This window comes from Dipodomys ordii, unplaced genomic scaffold (genome assembly GCF_000151885.1).
Source record: "Dipodomys ordii isolate 6190 unplaced genomic scaffold, Dord_2.0 Scaffold61, whole genome shotgun sequence".
NCBI lineage: Eukaryota > Metazoa > Chordata > Mammalia > Rodentia > Heteromyidae > Dipodomys > Dipodomys ordii.
The window spans coordinates 2,576,248-2,600,629 of NW_012267277.1; the positions used below are offsets into that span (position 1 = coordinate 2,576,248).

General features: G+C 40.0%; 1 protein-coding gene across 1 annotated transcript in view; it reads right to left on the reverse strand.

The window, feature by feature from the left end:
- Inadl (InaD-like (Drosophila)) overlaps positions 1 to 24,382 on the reverse strand; it is a 291,743-nt gene that overhangs the window by 253,079 nt on the left and 14,282 nt on the right. The window contains exons 6-12 of the mRNA XM_013022201.1: positions 23,351 to 23,479; positions 15,494 to 15,709; positions 12,920 to 13,022; positions 10,106 to 10,197; positions 8,342 to 8,483; positions 5,905 to 6,039; positions 2,050 to 2,126 (exon numbers count right to left, since the gene is read on the reverse strand). Of these exons, the coding sequence (XP_012877655.1) occupies positions 2,050 to 2,126; positions 5,905 to 6,039; positions 8,342 to 8,483; positions 10,106 to 10,197; positions 12,920 to 13,022; positions 15,494 to 15,709; positions 23,351 to 23,479 (894 nt within the window). The remainder of the gene's footprint in view (positions 1 to 2,049; positions 2,127 to 5,904; positions 6,040 to 8,341; positions 8,484 to 10,105; positions 10,198 to 12,919; positions 13,023 to 15,493; positions 15,710 to 23,350; positions 23,480 to 24,382) is intronic.

Here is a 24,382-nt window from a genome sequence, read left to right on the forward strand (position 1 = left end):
GCAAGGCAAGCACTCTACCACTGAGCCACCTTCCCAGACCTATTCAAATCTTTGATCCTGGCCTACAACTATTGTTCCGAGCTTCAATGGTGGACATCCACAGAAGTGAATTCCTTGCAAGCAAAAGTATTTACTAGTGATTTGCATCTGTAAGTTGTTAATAAAATATGGTCCATCTGGAGAGAGGGGATAAGTTTAACAATGATCCAACAAAAGCTTCTAAAGTGCTGCATTTAAGTAAGTAGAACTTGGAAGAAAGTGAAATCATAGTTGAGTACTTGCATTTATTCACTCATCCATCCAGCTTCACCTCTCCCTTCTGCCTTTCATCTCTCAGAACAAGCTATAATTTGAATAAATAAGCTATCACTTTAAAGTTCTAAATTCAGCTGTGTACCAATGGCTTATGCCTGTAGTCCTAGCTATTCAGGAGGCCACGATATGAGAATCACAGTTTGAAGCCTGTCTGGGCTTAAAAGTCCAGGAGAAAAAACTGAAAGCTACAACTTCAGGGACTGGGGAAAGTGAGGGAGGCAGGGGGAGGAAGGGATAATGGGAGAACAACAAAGGAGGGGGTAACAATGTTTGACAAGAAATGTACTCATTGCCTTACTCATGTAACTGTAACCCTTCTGTATAGCATCTTTAAAATAAAGTAAAATTTAAAAAACAACAACAACAACAAAAATCCGAAAACTGAAAGCAGACAAGCGGCTCAAGTAGTGGATTGCTAGCCTTGAGTGAAAAAGCTAAGCGAGAGTACCCAGTACTAACACAAAAAAATAAACAAAGTTCAACAACTTCAAATTTGGGGTAGGGAATGCACTCCACCACTTGAGCTACAGCTCCACTTCTAGCTTTTCAACAGTTAACTGGAGGTAAGAATCTCACAGACTTTTATGTCCAGGCTGGCTTTGAACTTCAATCCTCAGATCACAGCCTCCTGAGAAGCTAGGATTCCGTCTCCTCTGTCTAGTCTGTCTAGTCTCCCTGCTATGACCTCACCATGAGATCTGAAAAGGTGGTTTATGCGGAGGATGGAAGTTAAACAATATGCCCCTGACAAAACAGATCATCAGTAAATATAAGCACTCTCCATTTCTCAGAGCATCAAACCACTGGGGACAGGAGAAAGGCCTTTTGCTAGGTGACAGTCTAATGACAAACAGCATTCTAAATCTGTGAAGCAGAGAAGCAGCAGCTATAAGAGTAGATAGGCAAGCACAAAATTTGTACCATGACTCATCTTAACAACACTAGATACTGTCAAACAATAGATAGTGGCTAGACACTAAAAACCAAACACAGAAAAAGATTCTCCAGATAGCTATCCATTGTCAATGAGAAACATATGTAAGAAAACGTAAATGTCATTAGGAATTTAAAAGAATGTTTGATTATTACCACATTGGATGGACATGGTTATAAGCTTTCTAACAAAACTTTCTATCTTCATGTGCATTCATATGGGAAAATGGAATAAGTCCCTTCTAGATGAATCTAATCACAAGTGAAAGGAAATCTAACAGATCACAGGTATTATACAATTACACTCCACCTAAATTACTTCCTGTTTATCTAAATACATTTGCTAATCATTCCTTCATTTTTCTCATAAAACTGTAAGGTTCTTTGTGAAACAGTACTAATTTCCACATCCCTTTCAGGGTGCAATAAAACAAACAAATCATAAAAGCAATCATTAAAAAGAGGCAGCAATTTTAAGCAGAAGATACAGGTTATAAATTTAAAGGCAAGCTCTCTCTCTCTAGTACTTTCCTGCCTATTGTCAACTTAAATGGTTTCAACATGAACTGAATATCTGCTAATTGTAACTGAAGCTTATGTGCAGTCCTTAATTGTTCTTATGGCTTAAAATGCTTTAAAAAAAATCAATTGATTGATCCAATAGGGAAGAAAGACAGAAGTAAAAGAAAGAAGTCTGGCTATTCTTTGACTCATCCACTCACCCATTTCTTCCAGTGTTAGTATTAGGAGCTTGATGTGAAATGAGAAGTGAATGTTGGTAATTAGAAAATATTAACATACCATTACTTCATAATCAGGACCCAGTAGGTTCTCCCATCTGGATTTCAGCTCATTTTCTAGAGAGCCTGGGACTCTTTCTGGATATTAAAAGAAAAAGAAAAAAAAATGAAGCTACTGTGAGCCAAACACATTTTACTAAGTTCGTTAATAACAGTACAATAAGAAAATAAATATAAGGGCTGGGAAGGTGGCTCAGTGGTAGAGCGCTTGCCTTGCATGCTCAAGGCCCTGGGTTCGATTCCTCAGCACCACATAAGCAAACAGAAAAAAGCCGGAAGTGGTGCTGTAGCTCAAGTGGTAGAGTGCTAGCCTTGAGCTGAAGAGCTGAGGGACAGCTCCCAGGCCCAGAGTTCAGGCCCCACGACTGGACCCAAAAAAAAAAAAAAAGAAAAGAAATATAAAAGAAAGTGCCTGAACAAGCCTACTAGAAAATGGAAATCAAAAGTGACTTATAAGACTAATGTAAAATGGAAAGACTGGCTGTGACAAAAGGAGAATTTCAAACAGAAGAAAAAAGATAGGTGAAATATGAAGATATACAGTTTATATATAGATATCCGACAATGCTCATTCACACACATACACACACAAACACACACACACACACAAATTCAACTAGATTACGAGGATTTAATTTAAATGTTAAATTAGTTCAAAGTAGCAGCAATACATCTACCAGGTAGAAAGGTGAAAACCTATCAAGGTATCTTTATGATCCCCAATCACAGTGTTAGGAGGCAGGCTTCCACATGAGCTTGTATGGCTTGATTCACAGCTCAAAGAGCTTTCATGTAATAGAAACTTTGTTTTTACAGCACTCTTGTATTACTACTAGGTTATTACTATATTTGTATCTTTTTAATTTTAAGTTTTTTGGTAGTACTAGGATTTGAACTCAGAGTCTCATTACTTGCTCAGCCTGCTTGCTAGGTTGGTGCTTTATCACCAGCAACATCTCCAACACTTTTTTTGATAATTAATTGGAGATGGAGTCTCCCAGACTTCTGTTCCCTGCTGGCTTTATACCTGGATCCTCCACATCTCAGCCTACTCAGTAGCTAGGATAACAGACGTGAAGTTCTGCAGCCTGACTTGTACAATGTTCTTGACGTATTACTACCTTCATTGCATATATTAAGATCATTCCAAAGAGCTAATACAGATTTTAAAGGTCTTTTCTTTCTCTATATGATTGTCTAGAAACTCAGAACAGTGAGTAGTTTGAAAAATGCCTAATAGATAAAAGATCAAAGTACTAAAACTGTAACTTCAACTTATATCCACATGAATAGCAAAGGATGAAAAATGTCCATCTTTTCTCTAAGTTAAACTCTCTTACTTTTGTCCTAAGACTGGACAAATCACACAACACTTATCACAATGGACACAACCATCTGCCTAAAGTCAAATGGAATGTGCAGTATCAGCTCTTTCAGTCTTCAACAGATAGCTCATTGCAGGTGCTTTGGTGTTTAATTACACAATACAAATCATTAAGTTAAACAGCAAACTGCAGAAATCAGAGACTAAAACTAATGAACACTAAAGAACTTAAATTATGACATTTACAAGGGAATATCCATGAACTAGTAACAGACATGCTAGATTACACGTAGAGAGTACTTAACCGAAGAACCTATTAAAAATAAAATATCAAATTCATCTCAGCTCTGCACATTTGTACCTTTGCTGGTTAATATTCCTTTAAGAAATTCCAAGAGTTCTTAAACTCTTTAATTAACAGTTTCAACATCTTGCCTGTTAAATTTCTTCCAGACAGCAATTTCTTATCTGGTAGATGAATCTGAACAAAATCTGCAATGAATTGGCTGAATTCTATGATTAAAAACATGGCAGTCTGATGACAGTTCATATACATGTATGAAATAATGTTGACATTTCACCAGCAATTCTTTTGACTATATTTTTACCTTTCACTTACACAATGGAAATGCAGTCATGTGTTTTAGAGCACAGCACAAAGGCCTGAGTGCCAGAAGAAAGAGATTAATTTTACTTTCAACAGCTCAGTAAATCTTAGGCTGCATCAATGATCAAACAGAACAATAGCATGACTATCTTAAACAATTATTCTATAGGCAAAAAAGAAAGCTAACTTCATAGCTGTTGGAAGACCTCTGTGGAACTCTCTTATACATATGCATTAACTTTAAAATATAGTTAAGTTTCTCCATGAAGTACAGATTCTGTACTGGGGAGCCCAAGGCTTTCAGACCAGCTTAGGCTAGTCAGTAAGACTACCTCAAAAACAAGATCAAATGAATGATTCAGACCTGTAATCCCAGTAACTTGGCAGGAAAATATTGGGAAGACTGTGGTTCAAGGCCAGCATGACCAAAAAAAGTTAATGAGACTCCATCTCAACCAGTGGCTGGGTATGGGAAAATGCCTATCCAGGAAATATAAATAGAATGATGATGGTTCAGGCTGGCTCATCAAAAACATGAGGCTCTCTCAGAAAATACCTAAGGCAAAAAAGGCTGGGAGCATGCTCAAGTGGTAGAGCACCTGCCTAGCAAGTAAAAAGCCCCAAGTTCAACAACTAGTACCACCAAAAGAATAAAAAAGAACGTGTTTGATTTTCACCTGATAGTTCACTGAAGTTATCTGGGATCAACTAAATTAAAACAGTAAAATCTAATTGTTATCTACCTGAGTCAAAAAGCACAACAACATAGGTTTCCAAATTGAATGAGATGTTAATGTCTACCTTCCTTAGGCTATTCTTTCCCAAGACAGGACAAAGGAAAGCTGAGACTTGGATGGTGTTGAGCATTCCAGGACTTCCACATGGCAAAGCTTCCCAGCTCCCTTGGAGGGAAGTAGATGGGGCTCAACATGCTTTCAAAAGGGAGACCTTGATAACTGGTAAAGTACCAAAGTACATGGCAAAAGGACAAAGTTGCAAAGCCATAAAAAGAGAACAAATACAAATGAAGAGAGGAAGGATGGGCAAATAGTCATAATATTTAATGTACATATATGAAAATGGAACCAGGTAAATTGAAAGGATGAGTGGGGGTTGGGAGAAATGGGGGAGAGGGAAGAGGTGACACTGACTAAGAAGCATTATACTCATAAACTTACATGTTGAATTGAAAGTCCCTTGTACAACTACTTAAGGATACTAAAAAAATTTTAAAAATACAACATACAAAAATGTATACATTATTAATTTTTATGTGGAAAAGGAAACACTGCTAGATGGATAGAGATAGATGTAATCTACAGAGACAGATATATCAATAATAATGTACAAACTGAGACATGCAGGAACCAGAAATGCTAAGAACAAGAAATAAGATAGTGCCAAGTACTGCTCGCTCATGCTTGTAATCCTAGCTACTCAAGAAACTGAGATCCCAGGATTGTGGTCCAAAGCCATCAGGGGCAGAAAAGTCTGTATGACTCTTACCTCCAATTAGCGTACAAAAAGCCAGAAGTGAAGCTGTGATTCAAGTGGTAGAGTATCAGCCTTAAGCAAAAAGGCCAAGTGAGAGCACAGAGTTGAAGTCCCAGTATTGGTACAAAAAAGAAATGAGGAAGGGGGGTGGGGGGGATAGGGACAGGGAAGAAGAAGGAAGGAGGAGGGAAGAAAAAGGAGAGGGAAGAAGGAAAGGGAAAATAATATAAACTACTGAGTAAGCACTCGAATATAATACAATTAAAGAAAAAGAGATGAAACAAAATATGCTTAGTATCCTACTGCCAAAATATCATGATTTCACCATTAAGAAAACCCCATTTTAAATCTCCACGATGTCTCCAATATTATTCACATTATATAGCTATAAAGAGAAGAAATGATAAACAAGGTAAATGCTTTGGGCCTACCCAGTTTGTCTAAGGCTTGTATGTTGTCCTTATACATGCTTTCTCCATTGTCCTCATCTTCATCCAAGTTCGTTTCTGTGTCCACAGCATCAGGCAGACAGAGGACTGGTGTTTTGGGTGGTTCTACAACAGTTCCTAAAATAAGAATTGCTAACTTTAACCACTGATAGGTGATGGCCATATTTAAGTGCTGTAGTTATTCACTCCTATTAAGTTCATTTCATTTTTATTTACGTCACTCTTGCTTTCCTTTGCACAACTTCATTGTAAGCAGCTCAGGTAACTTATATCTATGATTTGTTTGACCTAAAATCCCCTTGGGAAACCAGTCAGTTCCAAAAAGAAACTTGTTAATAGTGTTTGAAAGAAAAAAAAAAGGAGGCGGGGGAACAAGTCGATGGAAGAGAAAAGCAAAGTTGAATCTATGACAAAGAATAGATGCTTTTTAATATACCTTCAGAAAGAGAAACAACTACCAAAGTTTTATGCGCTAGTTGTGGCACATAACCAACAAATCTCTCTGGCACACTATGATGTGTACAGCAAACAAGTCTACCTAGGTAACCTTATAAAATGCAATGAGGTGACTGAAACTCCCTGTGGGTACTGAGGATTGCCTTCCATTGCTCAGTTGAGCTAAATAAAGTGACAGGAGTTTCCCATTTCAGCCAGCCCCTATCTATAATCTCTTAAACATAAGAAAAGATGAAGAATCAACTATGGTTATTTGTTAAATAATTACTAATTGCTTATGATCTTTTTCTTTCTTTGGAAGTATTGCAGTTTGAACTTGAGTCCTAGGCAAATGTTCTACCACTTGAGCCATGCCTAGCCCTCTACCCTCAGTAGAAGTTTTAACCTGAATCTCACTTTAGTTTTAGCTTCTAACTCAGAAGAAACAACAGCTAGAAAAGGAAGTTAAATAATGCCAAAAAGAATGCATCAAAAGTGGGACATTAGCAGGGCACTGGTGGTTCACACCTGTAATCCTAGCTACTCAGGAGGCTGAAATCTGAGGATGGCAGTCCAAAGCCAGTCAAGCAGGGAAGTCCTTGAGACTCTTATCTCCAAGAAACCACTCAGAAAACTGGAAGTGGTGCTGTGACTCAAGTGGTAGAGTGCTAGCTTTGAGCTGAAGAGCTGAGGGACAGTATCCAGGCCCAGAGCTCAAGCCCCACGACAGCCAAAAAAAAAGAAAAAAAAAGTGGGACAGTCCATTGAAAAATGAGCTAGTTCCTTCCAAAAGTCTATGCCATAGAGGCAGAGATGGAGGATTCTTCTAGATTAAGAAACCAAAGAAGGGCTGAAAATGTGGCTTACTGGTAGAGTACTTGCCTAGTATGCATGAAGCCCTCAGTTCAATTCCTTAGTACCACATAAACAGAAAAAGCCAGAAGTGGCATTGTAGCTCCAGTGGTACAGTGCTAACCTTGAGCAAAAGAAAGCTCGGGGATAGTGCCCAGGTCCTGAATTCAAGTCCCAGGACTGACTAGAAGGGAGGAAAGGAGGAAGGGAGGAAGGAAGGAAGGAAGGAAGGAAGGAAGGGAAAAGAGAGGAAGGAGAGAGAAAAAGAGAAAGAAAGAAAGAGAAAGAAAGAAAGGAAGGAAGGAAGGAAGGAAGGAAGGAAGGAAGAGAGAAAGAAAAGAAAAGAAAGCAAAGAAGCCAGGCACTAGTAGCTCATTCCTATAATCCTAGCTACTCAGGAGTCTGAGATCATGGTTGAAGCCAACCTAGAAAGTCCATAAGATCTTATCGCCAATTAACTAGCAAAAAGCCAGAAGTGGAGCTGTAGCTCAAGTGGTGGAATGACAGCCTTGAGTGAAAAAGCTAAGAGACAGCGCCCAGGCCTGAGGTCAAGTCCCTGCACATATATACACACTAACACACATACACTCCAAAAGAGAGAGGGAGAGGGATAAATATAACACATGAAATGCATGTATTTAGGCCTCTATTTTATGAGGTTTTAAGGGGGAAAGAATTTAACAAGGAACAGGAAGATAAAATATTTCTCAGCAACTGGGAAATTTTTTTTGTGCTGGTCCGTGTGTGTGTGTCTGTGTGTGTGTGTGTGTGTGTGTCTGTGTGTGTCTGTGTGTGTGTCTGTGTATCTGTGTGTGTGTCTGTGTGTCTGTGTGTCAGAGAGGAAGAGGGGAAGGGAGAGGGGGAAAGGGGGAGAGGGAGAGAGGGAATAACAAATGACATTTAGGGGCCTCTTGAAAAGTAATTTCTATCTCCATTAAGTAGCTGTTAGAGCTTTGTCAGAGTGCACACCCTATCACATTATCATAAACAAAGACAAGCTGACAAATTTCTCCCTCGCCACGTTACACGGGATGAACTATTTTTTTCTTACTCAAATTCACAGAGCATATCTTCACTATTCTTTAGTGAACCTTGGCTCTTTGGAGGGGAGAGGAGCGGTGGCATTTATCACCTGTGTCAGAAGGCCATTCAGAGGAAGACTGGGCTGGGGATGTTTTCTTGCGCACGAGGGTCAAGTGTACCACCTGCCCTGCATTTCGTAATACTTCTACCACATCCTGATTGGCAAATCCCTGAATATTCACACCGTCCACCTAAAACAGTAACACACAAATCCAGCAAAGGTTTCAAGGTAGCCACCTCTATTTTTAATTACAGCAATGGTGAAGATTCAAATCTTACCATACTGTGTTTCTATAAAACTCTTGTATGTGTATATTGTATATATAAACATAAAGATTCTGCAAATAGGTAACATGAATTTTTTCCACTAAATGGGGGAAATAAAGTTTAAGTAGTAAAAGTTATATTTTCATATAGATAAAATATTTCAATTTTAAGTGTACCTAAAATCACTGAAGTAAAAAAACTACTTTCACAAAGAGATGGGGAAAAGAAAAATTAGTGAGCAGGGTACCCGTGACTCGTGCCAACAATCCTAGCTACTAATCTTAACCTAAGGATTCAGGTTTGAAGCCAGCCCAAGCAGACAAAATTCAAGAGATTTTTTTTTTTTTTTTTGGTCAGTCATGGGGCTTGAATTCTGGGCCTGGGCACCATCCCTCAGCTCTTCAGCTCAAGGCCAGTGCTCTAACACTTGAGCCACAGGGCCACTTCCAACTTTTTCTGTTTTTATGTGGTTCTGAGGAATCGAACCCAGGGCCTCGTGCATTTGGGGCAAGCACTCTACCACTGAGCCACCTTCCCAGCCCTCAAAAGATTTTTATCTCAAATTAACCAGCAAAAGCTGGAAGTGAAGGTATGGCTCAAGCAGTAGAACACCAGCCTTGAACAAAAAAAAAGCCAAGAAAGAGAGCAATGCCCTGAGTTCAAAGCCCCAATACTAACACATAAAAGAAAAAAGAAGAAAAGAACTGATTTGTGGTTACTTAATTAATTGTACATGAAATGAGTGTAAAAAGCAAAAAGAGGGCTGGGGAGGTAGCTCAGTGGTAGAGCGCTTGCCTTGCATGCATGAGGCCCTGGGTTCGATTCCTCAGCACCACATGAGCAAAAAGAAAAAAGCCGGAAGTGGCGCTGTGGCTCAAGTGGTAGAGCGCTAGCCTTGAGCTGAAGAGCTGAGGGACAGCGCCCAGGCCCAGAGTTCAGGTCCCACGACTGAACCCCCCCCCCAAAAAAAAGCAAAAAGAGACTTGAAAAAAATACCTATATATAATACATCTATATGGACACACACACACACAAATATGTTGGTTCTTGGCCTTGAACTCAGGGCCTTAACATTATCTCTTAAATCCTGTCACTCTACCATTTGAGCCACGTTTCCACTTGTGGCTTTTTTGCTGGCCAATTTGAAATCAGTCTTACCAACTTTTCTGCCCAAAATGGCTTCAAAGCAAGATCCTGAGATCTCAGCTTCCTGAACAGGCATGAGCCATGGGCACCTGACATGGAAAATAACTTCCTAGTAGAACAGAACACCTTTCAAATATATTTGTTCTCATTTACGTAATATATTGCTTTTTCCACATCAATACAGTTAGTGATCTGTTTCTTCACTCACAGAAAAAAAATCAGACTTCAGGCTATTCACGGCCAAATGAATAAGATTTTATGGTAACTGAGGAAATAATATTTTCAAAACCTATGAACCTCCACTTACCCACCCTTCTCTCTAAATATGACATAAGCAAAAAAATTTCTGGGTTTTTTTTTTCCCAACTCAATGGAAATCTAAAAGAGTGCAATTACTCACAGCAACTATTTTGTCATTCACTTGGATCTGGCCATTGTAGTACGCCGCACTGCCTGGTATGACACTTTTCACATAAATCCCTGAAGCCTCCCCTGAAGGTGCAGACATAGGGAGAAAGGAAGAAAGGTCTAATTGGGCCTTGATTGCAAAATTCATATCAAGAGGTTAATTAGCTGAAGAGGCTGACTGGAGGCTTGATAAATACTATTTTGAACACAAGCAGAGGAATTGATGGATTCCTTCAAACTGTCACCATTGTGAGTGACCCGAATTTGAAATGACTTGACTGATCATGACTCCTGTTCTGGAAAAGCAATTTGTAAAGGAAGCTGATGAAATATACTCCCAATCTCCAAGGGAGCCCAGAAGGGCCCACCTCCATGCCTCCCACTCAGGGGCGTGAGCGGCCCTCCATGGCCTCCCTCCCATCCACCCTGCATAGCAGGAAACAAGAGTCTTCTAATACATCTTCCTGTTGAGAAGCAGTTCAATCAGTGCTCATATGGACTACACAACACAGGAAATACAAACAAACAAACAAAACAGATAATAGTGGTTCATACCTATAATCCTAACTACTTAGGAGGCTGAGATCTAAGGATCATAGTTAAAGCCAACTGGGAAAGGAAAGTCCAATTAACCACCAAAAAGCTAAAAGTGGAGCTGTGGCCCAAGTGGTAGTGCCCCAGTCTTAAGCGGAGAAAAGAAGTTGAACAAGAACGAGAAGACTTGAGTTCAAGCCCTAGTGAAGGCACCAAAAAATAAAACGTTTTTTTTCTTAAAAATCACAGGAAAATAAAAGTTCACATGATCTTAAGAAAACAAAAACAAGAATAGCCATAGAAGGTAGCTCAGTGGTAGAGTGCTTGCCTCGCATGCATGAGGCCCTGAGTTCAATTTCTCGGCACCACATAAGCAGAAAAAGCCAGAAGTGGTGCTGTGCTCAAGTGGTAGAGCGCCAGCCTACCACTTGAAGAGCTGAGGGACAGCACCCAGGCCCCAAGTTCAGACCCATGACTGACCAAAAAAAAAAAAAAAAAAGAATAGGCTTAGAACATGAAATAGTCATATTATTATATAACATTTAACTAGGAACAATGGCTATTAAAATCTGATTATTGCAAAAAGCATACATTCCTATAGGAAAGACCTAGAAGGGAAACTGGAAAATTAAAAACTACAGGTTTGGATCATCTGATATTTATATTTTTATTAATTTTAAATAAAACTCAAAGCCATGTATTAGGAAAAAGTATACATTTGCATATTCCTACATATGCCCACGTAATAATACATACATGTCATAAAATCCCACTGGAGATTCCCCATAATATGAAAAACAACAATGAGAAGTACAAGTCGTTATGTCGAAAACGAACTTTACAACTTTGGTGGGGGAGGGGGAAGGATTGAGTTGGGGGTGGGGGGGGAGGCTGGAAAGGGATGTGAAGGGTAAACAAAGGAGGAGGCTGCAATGCTTGATAAGAAATGTACTCATTATCTTGCCCATGTAATTGTAACCCCTCTGTACAGTATGTTCACAATAAAAAAAGAAAGAAAGAAAAGAAAAACAAACTTATTTTTTGATCTTGTATTCCACTATATCCCTTCAACTTGTGCTAGCCTTGAGCAAAAATTCTCAGGGACAGCACTCAGGTCCTGAGTTAAAGCCCCAAGACCAGCACAAAAAGCTGGAAGTGGAGGTGTGGCTCAAATGGTAGAGTGCCAATACAGTAAGTAGAAAACTGAAAAATGTTCAGACTTTATTGAGTTTTAAGAACAAAGAAGTAAAATGACTCAGTAACACAAACATTAAAGTTTCCATCATTTCATTCTCTATTATTTAAGAACAAAGCCATAAGTTTATGAACTAAGCTATGAATACTTTAACCAGACTTCACCTATTGACAACTAACTACTCAATATGCTTTTTTTTTGCCACATCTGGAACTTGTCTAAATTCAGAATCTAAAAAAAGGTCACACTTAGAAGAATCTGAAGGCTTGAAAAGAAGGTATTTCATTAGGCTAAAATAGCACATGGCAGTCTGACATGAATTTCACTCAGGACTTGAATACATTAGCTCTTTCCACCTGCTCTAACTATTCAAAATAACAATTTTTTTGAAGAAATTAACACTCTAAGCTTGCCACTTTTTCAGATAAATCAAAACATTTCATAACTGAATTTTTATGTAACCAGCAAATATTTGTAAAAAGGTTTACTTGGACTTGACCTAATAATTCTCTTCTAATAAAAGAAAAACTCTCACAGTGAAAGTTAACAAAGCTAACCTTTCAGGTAAGAGCTGAGGAAATTTTACTCAGAGATAACAGGAGCCATGTATTTAATATTACAATACGTTCCCTTTTTATGAAAAGGAAAATTATTCTAATATTTGTTTTGTCTTTTCTCATGATTAAACACAGTAGTAATACTTACTGGCCATTCTTAACATACAGCACATGCACTAATCCATTTACTTCATCACAAACACAATACATTATATAACATGTTAATAATTATCATATTCAAAATATATGTACTTTAGCAAAAAAGAGTTATAATCCAAATGCTATATACTGAATTGGGCAATTAAATTCTCTTGTTAGTAACTATAGAGCCAGCTATTAAAGTAGTTAGAGGAAAAAAAGAGATTCTCTAATCACTGGAAAGTAACTTAATGCTATTATAGAGTCATGGTTTTATTGTTGAAGGTCTAAATTAAAATCTGCCAAGTCTTTAATTTTACTGTCTAGAACCTTAACATCCTTTATAATGATTTCCAAATACAAAAAGAAATGATTCATTTACCTGTATGAGATGTTCCAACATAGCCAACAATTCTAATCCCAAGACTCTGTCCATCTTTTTTAATGAGTTCAACGTTGTAAGTTTCAAAAAGAGGAGAATTTTCCTGAAAGGAAATAACAAACTTCATTACATATGTTTAGTTACATAACCATGTGTCCTGAGTCAATCTGTGCAAGGGTTGCCAAGTTTCTCCTGTGATAGTAAAATTTTATGATGCTTTCCATGACTTCAATCCCTAGAGCTACTTACAGAGAAAGAGTATTCAGGTAAACCTAATCCAATCACAGGTACCTTTAAAACCAGGAAGGGAAGTGGAAAAGATTTGAAACATTAAGGACTGAAGTGTGATTTGAAGTTGGAAGGGATCATGCAGACAGTGGAGTCTGTATGTCTGTGTGTGTGTGTGTGTGAGGGAGAGAGAGAGAGAGAGAGAGAGAGAGAGAAAGTGTATGAGAGAAAGTGTGTGTGTATACACTGGGACTTGAACTCGAGGCGTGGGCACTGTCTCCCAACGTTTTCACTCCCAGCAGGTGATGATTCATAAGAGATAAGTGTCTCGTGGACTTTTCTGCCTGGGCTGGCTTCAAACCATTATCTTCACATCTCAGCAACCTGAGTAGCTAAGATTACAGGCAGGAGCCACTGTCAGCACCTTGGTGGCAATGGGGTCTTAAGGAACTGAAAGATGTTCTGGCTGAGAGCCAGCAAAGAAAAAGGGATCTTGTCCACAACCTGAAAACTGTGCTCTGCCAACTATGTGAATGAGCTTAAATGCGGATGGTTTTCAGGCTGTGGAGAAAAGCCAGGAGCAGGCGTGCACTTTGATTTCAGTCTTAAAAGAATCTAAACAGGGCTGGGAAGGTGGCTCAGTGGTACAGTGCTTGCCTTGCATGCCTGAGGCCCTGGGTTTGATTCCTCAACACCACATAAGCAAAAAGAAAAAAGCCGGAAGTGGCGCTGTGGCTCAAGCGGTAGAGTGCTAGCCTTGAGCTGAAGAGCCGAGGGACAGCGCCCAGGCCCAGAGTTCAGGCCCCAGAACCGGACCCAAAAATAAAAATAAAAAAAAAATAAAAAAGAATCTAAACAGAAAGCCCAGAAATCCTTCCTTGAATTCACACCTATAGAACTGCAACCAGAAATGGATATTGCTTTAAGCTACTAAATTTCTACTAACACCAAGAGATTAATATAGCTGCTTAGAAAAATCACAGGCTGGAAGTGGCACTGTGGCTCAAGTGGTAGAGTACTTGCCTTGAGCTGAAGAGCTGAGGGACAGCGCCCAGGCCCAGAGTTCAAGCCCCATGACCAACAAAATAAGGAAAGAAAAATCGCAGGCTATAGTTTGTTTGAAAAGTAGTCACAAGGATAAAGAAAATTTAGTTAAAAAGAAAAAGGCTATGTCTTATAAGTAATATTAAAAATACTGATCCTAAGCTGGGTGCCAATGGCTCACACCTGTAATCCTACATACTCAAGAGGCTGAGATCCCAGGATCATGATTTGAAGCCAGACAGGGAAGCAAAGTCTGTGAGACTCATCTCCAGAAAAAGCCAGTAGTACTGTGCTGTGGCTCAAGTGGTAGAGTCCTAACCTTGAGAAAAAGAATCTCAAGGACGAGAGTTCAAACCCCAGGACTGGCAAAAAACAAACAACAAAAAAATAACCTTGAGAAAAAGAATCTCAAGGACTAGAGTTCAAACCCCAGGACTAGCAAAAAAACAAACAAAAAAAAATAAAACATTTCAGGCTGGGAAGGTGGCTCAGTGGTAGAGCGCTTGCCTTGCATGCCTGAGGCCCTGGGTTCGATTCCTCAGCACCACATAAGCAAAAAGAAAAAAGCCGCAAGTGGCGCTGTGGCTCAAGTGGTAGAGTGCTCGCCTTGAGCTGAAAAGCTGAGGGACAGCGCCCAGGCCCAGAGTTTAGGCCCCACGACCAGACCAAAAAAAAAAAAAAACCAAAAAACTTACTTTTCATTCTTGTCTTCTACATATAAAGATCTAAACCCATAATACTGTCTCTTTCAAACCCTAATGTTAGAAAATAAAAATTGAGTCAAATTCCCTAACAGCTTCCCTGGTCCCTCACTACACAAGCCTTCAGAGAGCTATAGTATCAGAGAGGAAGAAAATAGTAACAACCACTGTTTGGTTACAAATTGTGTCACCAGCTCTTATCTGCAATCCTAGCTGCTTAGAATGATCACTAGTTTCATTTACAAGAATTTTCATATATTGACCAGTATGTACACTTTTCCCTCTGCCCCTCACATCATATCTCCTGTCACAAAGGAAACACACAGTTCAAAGACTCAAGGGAGGGGGGGGGCAGAGAGGAATAGAGAAAAAAAATAGAGAGAAGGAAAGGAAAAAAAGGGGGGAAGGGAAAAGAAGGAGGAAAGAGGGGAGGGAAGGGAAGGAGAAGGGGAAGGGAGGGAACAGATTAAGATATGGCTAGGGTCTGAATTTGGATTCTTGTGTTTCCCGGGTATCATTAAGGTACTATTGATACCAATGCTTTAAGTTAAAAGGATTTCTTCTTTTGTACTATATTATTTCTGTAAAGAATGGTACTCACAGAAGCAGAGTTGTTGGCTGCAGCAGGCTGGGCAACCGGTAATGATGTAGGGGTAGGAGGTGTTACCAAAATTTGGCCAACTGGGTCTCTAGCCACAAGCATCCTGACTGAATTCCCACAGTTCCTCAACACTTGCGCAACTTGCTCACTGCTCATTCCCTGAACATTTGTGCCTCCGATCTTCAAGATGTGGTCCCCTGTCTGTAGTCTTCCATCCTTCAATCCAAGAAAAGAAAAATTATTCAGAAAAATCAATGAGTTAACTTCATTAGTTAGTAGCAATCCACCAAACTTCCAATTGTTTAAATTATTTTTATTGTTATTATAAAGGGGATATACAGAGAGGTTACAGTTACATAAGTCAGGTACAAACTTCCAATTCTGACAAAATAACAAGAATTTCGAAGGCACCTAAAATATTGAACAAAAATATAACGTTTGGGAATTATTGAATTGGGAAGTGAGTAAAGGCATTCCTTGTAAAACACAAAAGACAAAGGGTTCAAATGGGAAAAGTAATCAGAATTCTAAAATGAATATTTGCTTGAGAGTATCAATTCATGTATAATGGCCTAGAGCCAGAGGACAATGGATAGCCATGTAAGGAACCAGTCCAAAAGCCTGGCCTTCAAGAAAGGAAGGTCAGAATAGAAGCTTCCAGTATAAAGCTAAGGAACTCTCAGAACAGTAAGCTGAGCAGCCTGTCAGAGAGTAGTCAAGGCATGAGCAAAATAACATGAGTCAGTTACTTTTCAGACCTTCTTTTTGGTCAGACCATAATTCTGTTCAGGACCAGTGGTCTCACAGAGGCAATTTGGCCCTTATTCTTTGTCAGGATCACTGACTTTCCCTTGGTTAGGGAGTTGTTTTGACTTCAAATTTGTTGCATGAGATGTAAAATTATCATTAAAGTGGAGATGCAGCCATTCTGTTTTCCTGTTGTTGTTGCTGATACTGGCCCTTGAGCTGAGGGGCCTGAGCACTCTCTCTTTCCTTTTCACTGGTGCTCTACTACTTGAGCCACAGTGCCACTTCCCATTTTTGTTGGTTAACTGGAGATAAGGGGCTCATAAACTTTCCTCCCTAGGCTGCCTTCAAACCACAATCCTTAGATCTCAGCCTCAAGACTACAGAGAGCAGGTGAGTGAGAAGGGGAATTAAGACTTAAGCTTTGAGGCTGTGCAATCTGGAATGCCCATCTTACATGCAAGTAAGTTTTCAGGAATATAGCTGGGTTCACTACAGGGCTAGAGTTCAGGGGAAAAATCCAATCTGTGCATTAGCATATAAGTCATTTAAAGTCTTGATTCTGGATGAGTTTAGTGCAAGGATATGCAGTACTGTTTCCTAAACTAGGTAATAAGTATATTGTTGGCTATTATTGTAATTGTTCCTATTTAAATGTGCACAGTCCAGGCATTGGGGGCTCATACCTATAACCCTAGCTACTCAGGAAGCTGAGATCTGAGGATCACAGTTTGAAGCCAGCCCAGGCAAGAAAGTCCAGCAGACTCATCTCCAATTAACCACCAGAAAACCAGAAGCTGTGGCTCCACCCTGAGCAGAAAGCTCAGGGACAGTTCTTAGGCCTTGAGTTCAAGCTCCATAACCAACAGTCAATCAATCAATCAATAAATGAATGTGCGCAGATGTTTATGTGTATGTGTATTTCATACACAAGAAAGTCAAGACATAATTTATCAAATAATTTATCAGTTCTAAATGCATTTTTTCTAAGTGTATTGTATTAGAAAATTTGAGTTCTCCTCAACATTGTTAATTATGGTATAGGAAAGATACCAAAATGTCACATAATTGCAGAGTACCTTACAAGTCACAGCTCATTTTTATTCATCATGTCATTTAAAGAACAACTTTAAAAAAGCAACATTTTAAAAACATAAGAACCTGCTGGGTGCTGGTGGCTCACGCCTGTAACCTTAGCTACTCAGGAGGCTGAGATCTGAGGACTGTACTTCAAAGCAACCCAGGCAGGAAAGTCCATGTGACTCCCTATCTCCTATTAGCCACCAAAAAGCTAAAAGTGGAACTAACCTAAAGCAACAATGCTCAGGGATAGCACCCAGGCAGAGTTCAAGCAAGCCCCAGCAAAAACAACAGAACAGAATTGCTGGATCTCTACTTTAATGTTAATTTTATACCTTATGCAACAAATCTGAAGTCTAAACAAGAGGAAGCCAGTGGTCCTGACAAAAAATAAGGACCAAGCTGCCTCCATGAGTCCAAATGTACTAGAACAAAACTATGGTCTGACCAAAGAATAAAGAATGTGCTTCTATAACTGGCTTGGAAAACAACATCACGCCACAAAGTTTATATTTAGTCACCTCATAGGCACTATTTTTTTTCCTATTTTACCTCAACTCAATTTAAAATGATGTATTTTGATGTAATTTGCATCTGTCACTGAAAGCCAAACATTTTCTTCTTATGGCAAAAACAGGTGTTCTAGGAAATTTGTAAGTGCAAAAATAGTCATTCATCAGACTGATAGGAAAGACACCAAAATGACAGCTGCCTTGTCTACTGCAGCGGCCCCAACGGCTGTATTTTATGGATACTTTCACATTGACATTCTACTGTTACGAACTGTCTACTGAGCAACTACACTGAAAAATACAAGTTCATTTTGTTCGTGCATGGGTGCATGTATGTGGGGGGGGGTACATGTGTGCGTGTGTGTGTGTGTGTGTGTATGCACGGATACTGGAACTTGAACTCAGGGCCTAGGCACTGTCCCTGAGCTTTCTTGCTCAAGGCTGACCCTATACCACTTGAGCAACAGCTCTACTCTGGCCTTTCGGTGTTTAATTAGAAATAAGAGTCTCTCACACACACTTTCCTGCCTGGGCTAGCTTTAAACTGCAATCCTCAGATCTCAGCTTCCTGACTAGTTAGGATTACAAGTGTGAACATGTTCTTTAATATTCTTTAACAAAAGTCATAAATCAATGTAAGTCAATAAATTGCTATTCCTATATTCAAGAATATAGTATGCTAATCAAACACTCAAATATAAAGTTTATGAACTCACAGATTTTTCAAGAGGAAAAAATGCATATTGCCAAATAGAAGACAGAAAATTAAAAACTTAGTAAAGTAAGGTACCACATTCTGACAGTACCACTTACATAGTTTAAAAGAAAAAAATAACTTTAATCAGTTAACAGCTTTTGGCTAAAATAATTTGCATCTTGAATCCTCTGATATGGTGTTGCAGATGATAATTTCAATTAAGAAGTATTTGCAAATATCAGAATTAAGGGTTGAGGGGCTGGGAAGGTGGCTCAGTGGTAGAGCGCTTGCCTCACATGCCTGAGGCCCTGGGTTCAATTCCTCAGCACCACATAAGCAAACAGAAAAAAGCCGGAAGTGGTGCTGTGGTTCAAGTGGTAGAGCGCTAGCCTTGAGCTGAAGAGCTGAGGGACAGCGCCCAGGCCCAGAGTTCAGGCCCCACGACTGGACCAAAAAAAAAAAAACCAAAAAAAAAAAAAAAAACAGAATTAAGGGTTGAGCTACAAAGAAGAAATTCAATTTTGCCAGGCACCAGTGGTTCATGCTTGTAACCCTAGCTACTCCACAGGCTGAGATCTGAGAATTCAAGTAGGAAGCCAGCCTGAGCATCAAAGTCCTTAAGACTTTTATCTCTAATTAACCAGCAAACAGCTGGTTCAAGTAGTAGTAGTAGTAATGCCAGCCTTGAGCAAAGATTCCTAAGTGAGAACACAAGGCTCTGAATTCAAGCCCCCAGTACTAGCACAAAAAATGAAGGGAGAGAAAGAGGGAGGAGGGAAGAAGGGAGGGAAAAAAGGAAGGAAAGATGGAAGGAAGGAAGGAAGGAAGGAAGGAAGGGAGGGAGGGAGGGAGGGAGGGCAGGCAGGCAGGCAGGCAGGCAGGCAGGCAGGCAGGCAGGCAGGCAGGCAGGCAGGCAGGCAGGCAGCTGTCAATAGGATTACTGGAAGATTTAAGTGCTCCTATGTGTCTCTGTTGGGAGAGGACTCTTAGAAACCAGCTTGCTTTCCCTTGGACATCATCTCATTCTCCTTTTCTGTTGCTGATCTTTTTGTATTATTTCATTGTAATCACAGCATCATTACAATAACACTGTTTTGCTATCACTGTTTTACAGCCATAAAGTTACCCGTACCTTAAGCCCTGAGTGTCCTCCTAGCAAAACATCAACCCTCAGGGTGGTCTTGGAACTATTCATAACCATGGAATTACCATGAAATCACACTAAGAAGTAATTTGCCCAAGGTTAAAAGTGGCTCCATAATTCAAACTTTCATCCATTTGATTGTAGATGGATGCAACTCACATGCTATGATACCACACCCATACATCTCAAAAAAGCTCACCTAGGATGTAGGAGGGATACGAATCTGTCCAAAGTAGATAATAGGAAGAGTGTATGCCACATCTTGTGTTACAAACTGGGATGTTAAATACCACAAAGTTACTTCCTGTGTTCCAGCAAGTATAACACTGAGAAGAACCAGGAAACAAATGGCCCAAGCATGAAATGAATGTGTTCAGCCAAAGGATTGAAGGGATACCAGGCACTGGTGGTTGTGACTGAATTCTAGCTACTAAGGAGACTAAGATCTGAGGACTGTAGTTTGAGGCCAGTGAGGCCAGTCTAGGCTGACAAATCCATGAGTCTTATCTCCAATTAATTAACAAAAGGCCGGAACTGGAGGTATGGCTCAAATGGTAGAGTGCCAGCTGCAAGAGAAAAAGCTGAGTAAGAACCCAGGGCCCTGAGTTCATGTCCTATTACTCACATTAAAAAAAAAAGCCAGGCACTGGTGGCTCATACCTGTAATCCCAACTACTCAGGAGGCTGAGATCTTGGGTTTTCATTTCAAAGCCAGCCCAAAAAGGAAAGTTCATGAGACTCTTATCTCCAATTAACCACAGAAAACTGGAAGTGGTGCTGGGGCTCAAAGTGGTAAACCACTAGACCTGAGCAAAAGAGGTCAGGGCCAGCATCAAGGCCCCAAGTTCAAGCCCCATGACTGACAAAAAATAAAAATAAAAAGCTGAAGGGATTTCATCCGCCATTAGCTAAGAGAAAAGAGAAGCGATTTTGTCACTCCCAAGCTATGCCACCTTTAGCAATTTCTTAATGATTTCCATACCTATAATTTGGAAATAAAGCTGTTTTGAGGATTACATTAGAATAATGTGTATTAGGCAGATGACAATGTCTGGCATAAGCCCCTGCTTCTCCATTACAGCTCTCTGATGGGCAAAGCCCTCCCCTCCTTGATGACCTGAAGCAGTGACAAGGCCTTCCAGTAAAGAGTGAAAATCAGACTTGGGCTTTTCCCAACAGTGCCTCAATGGGATTAATCTGGGAAACTCTGCACATCACAATGTCCTTGTGAAAATTCATAATGCACATTAGTATATTAAAAAGCACAGAAAAGTCTTATAGAAAAGAAACCTACTTGATGTCATTCAAATTTATTTGACCTTTTTCAAAATAACTACTGCATTTTTTTTTTTTGGGTCCGGTCGTGGGGCCTGAACTCTGGGCCTGGGCACTGTCCCTCAGCTTTTCAGCTCAAGGCTAGCGCCCTACCACTTGAGCCACAGCGCCACTTCCGGCTTTTTTCTTTTTGCTTATATGCTTTTTTCTTTTTGCTTATATGGTGCTGAGGAATCGAACCCAGGGCCTCAGGCATGCAAGGCAAGCGCTCTACCACTGAGCCACCTTCCTAGCCCCATAACTACTGCATTTTTGCAGATGGCCAAATAAGACTCCAGCAAACATGCTGGAGAGAGGAAGAAGTATCAACCACCTCCACAAAATCTCATCCATCCTAGGTTATAACAATACTATTTCAAAAAGCCCTTAGGGTCAGGCACTGGTGGCTCACACCTGAATCTTAGACTTAGGAAGCTGAGAATGGAGAGGACCAAAGTTTGAAGCCAGCCTAGGCATACAGATGAAGCCCCTTCTGAAAAAATAGCTGAGTATGGTGGTGAATATCTGTCATCCCAATTACGTAGGATGCTGAAATTGAAAGGACTAGTTCCAAGCCAGTCCATTTCAATGAAAGAAACTGAGCCAGTGCCTGACTAAATGTACGTATTTTAATTTAAATAAGAGTAATAGTTCCAAAAATGAAGGTACTAGTGACAAGAGAGCTTGACCAAATGTCTTTAATAATTGGTTTCAAAGCCAGGCGCTGGTGGCTCACACCTGTAATCCTAGCTACTCAGGAGGCTGAGATCTGAGGATTATGGTTCGAAGCCAGCCCAGGCAGAAAAGTCTGTGAGACAATTATCTCCAACTTGCTACCAGAAAGCTAGTAGAGAAGTTATGGCTCAAGTTGTAGAGCACCTGTCTTTAGTGGAAAAAGCTAAGGGACAGTGCTCAGGCCCTGAGTTCAAGCTCTAAGACTAGCAAATACGTGAGCGCATGCACACACACACACACACACACTCACAGACACATAAAGATGGCTGAATTATCCTATTTCTTTCAGCATTCTCAGTGTTGTGAGACGTTTTAGACCTAGTATACAAAGAAAATCTGACCTTCCTAAGAAATATAGCTGGAAAAAGGAAGAGAAATTTAACAGCCCTTTTGGCCATTCTTCTTAGACTAACACCTGAAGTTTAAAACAAACAAACAAAAAAAAAGGTTGTAATGTGGAATGTGAAACCACAAGAACAAACTTTCAGATATTGTTTCATAAAACTCTATCATCTGTTTTTTTTGTCTGTCTGTGTGTGTGCGCGCGCGCATGTGTGCGCGCGCCAGTACGAGGTCTTAAACTGGGTACCTGGATGCTGTCCCTGAACTTTTGTGCTCAAGGGTAGCACTCTACCACTTGAGCTACAACTCTACTTCTGTATTTTTTTTAACTTAGTTGGACATAAGAGACTCATGAACTTTCTTGCCAGCTTAGCTTCAAACCTCAATCCTCAGATCTCAGCCTCCTGAGTAGCTAAGATTATAGGTTTGAGCCACCAGCATCTAGTTTCCTTTAGTTTTGTTTTTGTTTTTTTGTCGGTCATGGGGCCTGAACTCTGGGCCTGGGTGCTGTCCCTCAGCTCTTCAGCTCAAGGCTAGCGCCCTACCACTTGAGCCACATTACCACTTCCAGCTTTTTTCTGCTTATGTGGTGCTGAGGAAATGAACCAAGGGCCTCATGCATGCAAGGCAAGTACTCTATTACTGAGCCAACTTCCCAGCCCCCTTTGGCTTTTGTACTGAAAGCAAGTGCTCTATCACTTGAGCCACAGCTGCTCTTCCAGCTTTTTGGAGATAAGAGTCTCACAGACTTTCCTGCCCATGCTGATTTTTGAACCATGATCCTCAGGTCTCAGCCTCTTGAGTAGCTAGGTTTATAGGCATGATCCACCAGCCTCTATGGGTTTTAAGTTTTTAAATCAGCTACTTTCAGTTGAAACACTGTTAGGTAGATATTTGTCAGAAAATTGTAATTCAAGCAAAATCTTGGGAAAATATTTATAATCACTGTGCTTTATGACTTTATCATTTAAGCCTTGGAAACTACATTAAAGAAGAATACAGATGTTCAAAATGTAGTATTCATTAACAACTCTTTTTAATAAAAAATACTGTCTTCTGATAGAATCAATAACCCTGTTCATTACAGGCAAAGAACTAAAAACGATGAATGAAGAACTGTTCAAACTAAAGCAAAGTACGCATTAACGCTTATGGAATAAGCCATGATTAAGCTATACTTCACTTCTAGTTATTGAATCTATATCGAAGTAACTCCTATTATAAAATCACATTCCAAGTGATACAATTTAAATTAATAAGACCAAAATGACAAAAGGTTGACTTACTCGATCCGCTAATCCTCCGGGAACGATGGTCCTCACAATCACACCACTTGTCTTTCCTCCTACAATCCCAAAACCTAATCCAGAACCATCATTAATGAGCTCCACATCTTCCATATGGCCCCAAGAAACCTAAAAGTTAATAGCAAGGAAGAGTCCCAATGTCAGTAAAACACACAGAATCTTGAAATTTCTAAAGTAATAGATGTGCAAGAAATTACACATTCAATTAATCAAGGAGATTCTCTAAAGGCATAGGTAAGTATGTATGTAAGACAGATAATGGCAGGCAGAAAGAAGTCCCTGACCTTAAGAATCTTATAATCCAGTAGAGAAAGCAACTAAAATGTGAATAATGAAACACAAGGTGAGTGTCAGGTTTTAAGACACTGTCACTGTAAGAGGACAACCACCAAGCTCCAATCTGTGCCTGTGACCTAGCACGGGGCCTAGCACCTAAGAGGAACCAATATTTGTGTATATGCTTGAAATGAAAGAGAATCACACACAGATTTTAGGGTATTAGAGAAGACAAGGAAAAAAGAAAAACTCAATGAAGTATTACAGGGAGATTCAGGAGAGGGAATTGAACTTGGCCTACAAGGAAGGAAGTCATTTAAGCAAAAGAGAAATAGGAAAGCCAGGCACCAGTGGCTCATGTCTGTAATCCTAGCTACTCAGGAGGCTAAGATCTGAGGATCTCGGTTCAAAGCCAGCCCAGGCAAGAAAAGTCCATGAGACTCTTCTCTCTGATAAACGACTAGAAAACCAGAAGTGGGGCTGTGGCTCAAGTGGTAGAGCACTAGCCTTGAGCTGAAGAGCTCAGGGACAGTGCCCAGGCCCAGAGTTCAAGCCCCATGACCAACCAAAAAGGAAAGAAAGAAAGAAAGGAGGGAGGGGGGAGGGACGGAGGGAGGGAGGGAGGAAAGGAAGAAAGAAAGGAGGGAGGGAGGAAGGAAGGAAAGAAAGAAAGAAAGAAAGAAAGAAAGAAAGAAAGAAAGAAAGAAAGAAAGAAAGAAAGAAAGAAAGAAAGAA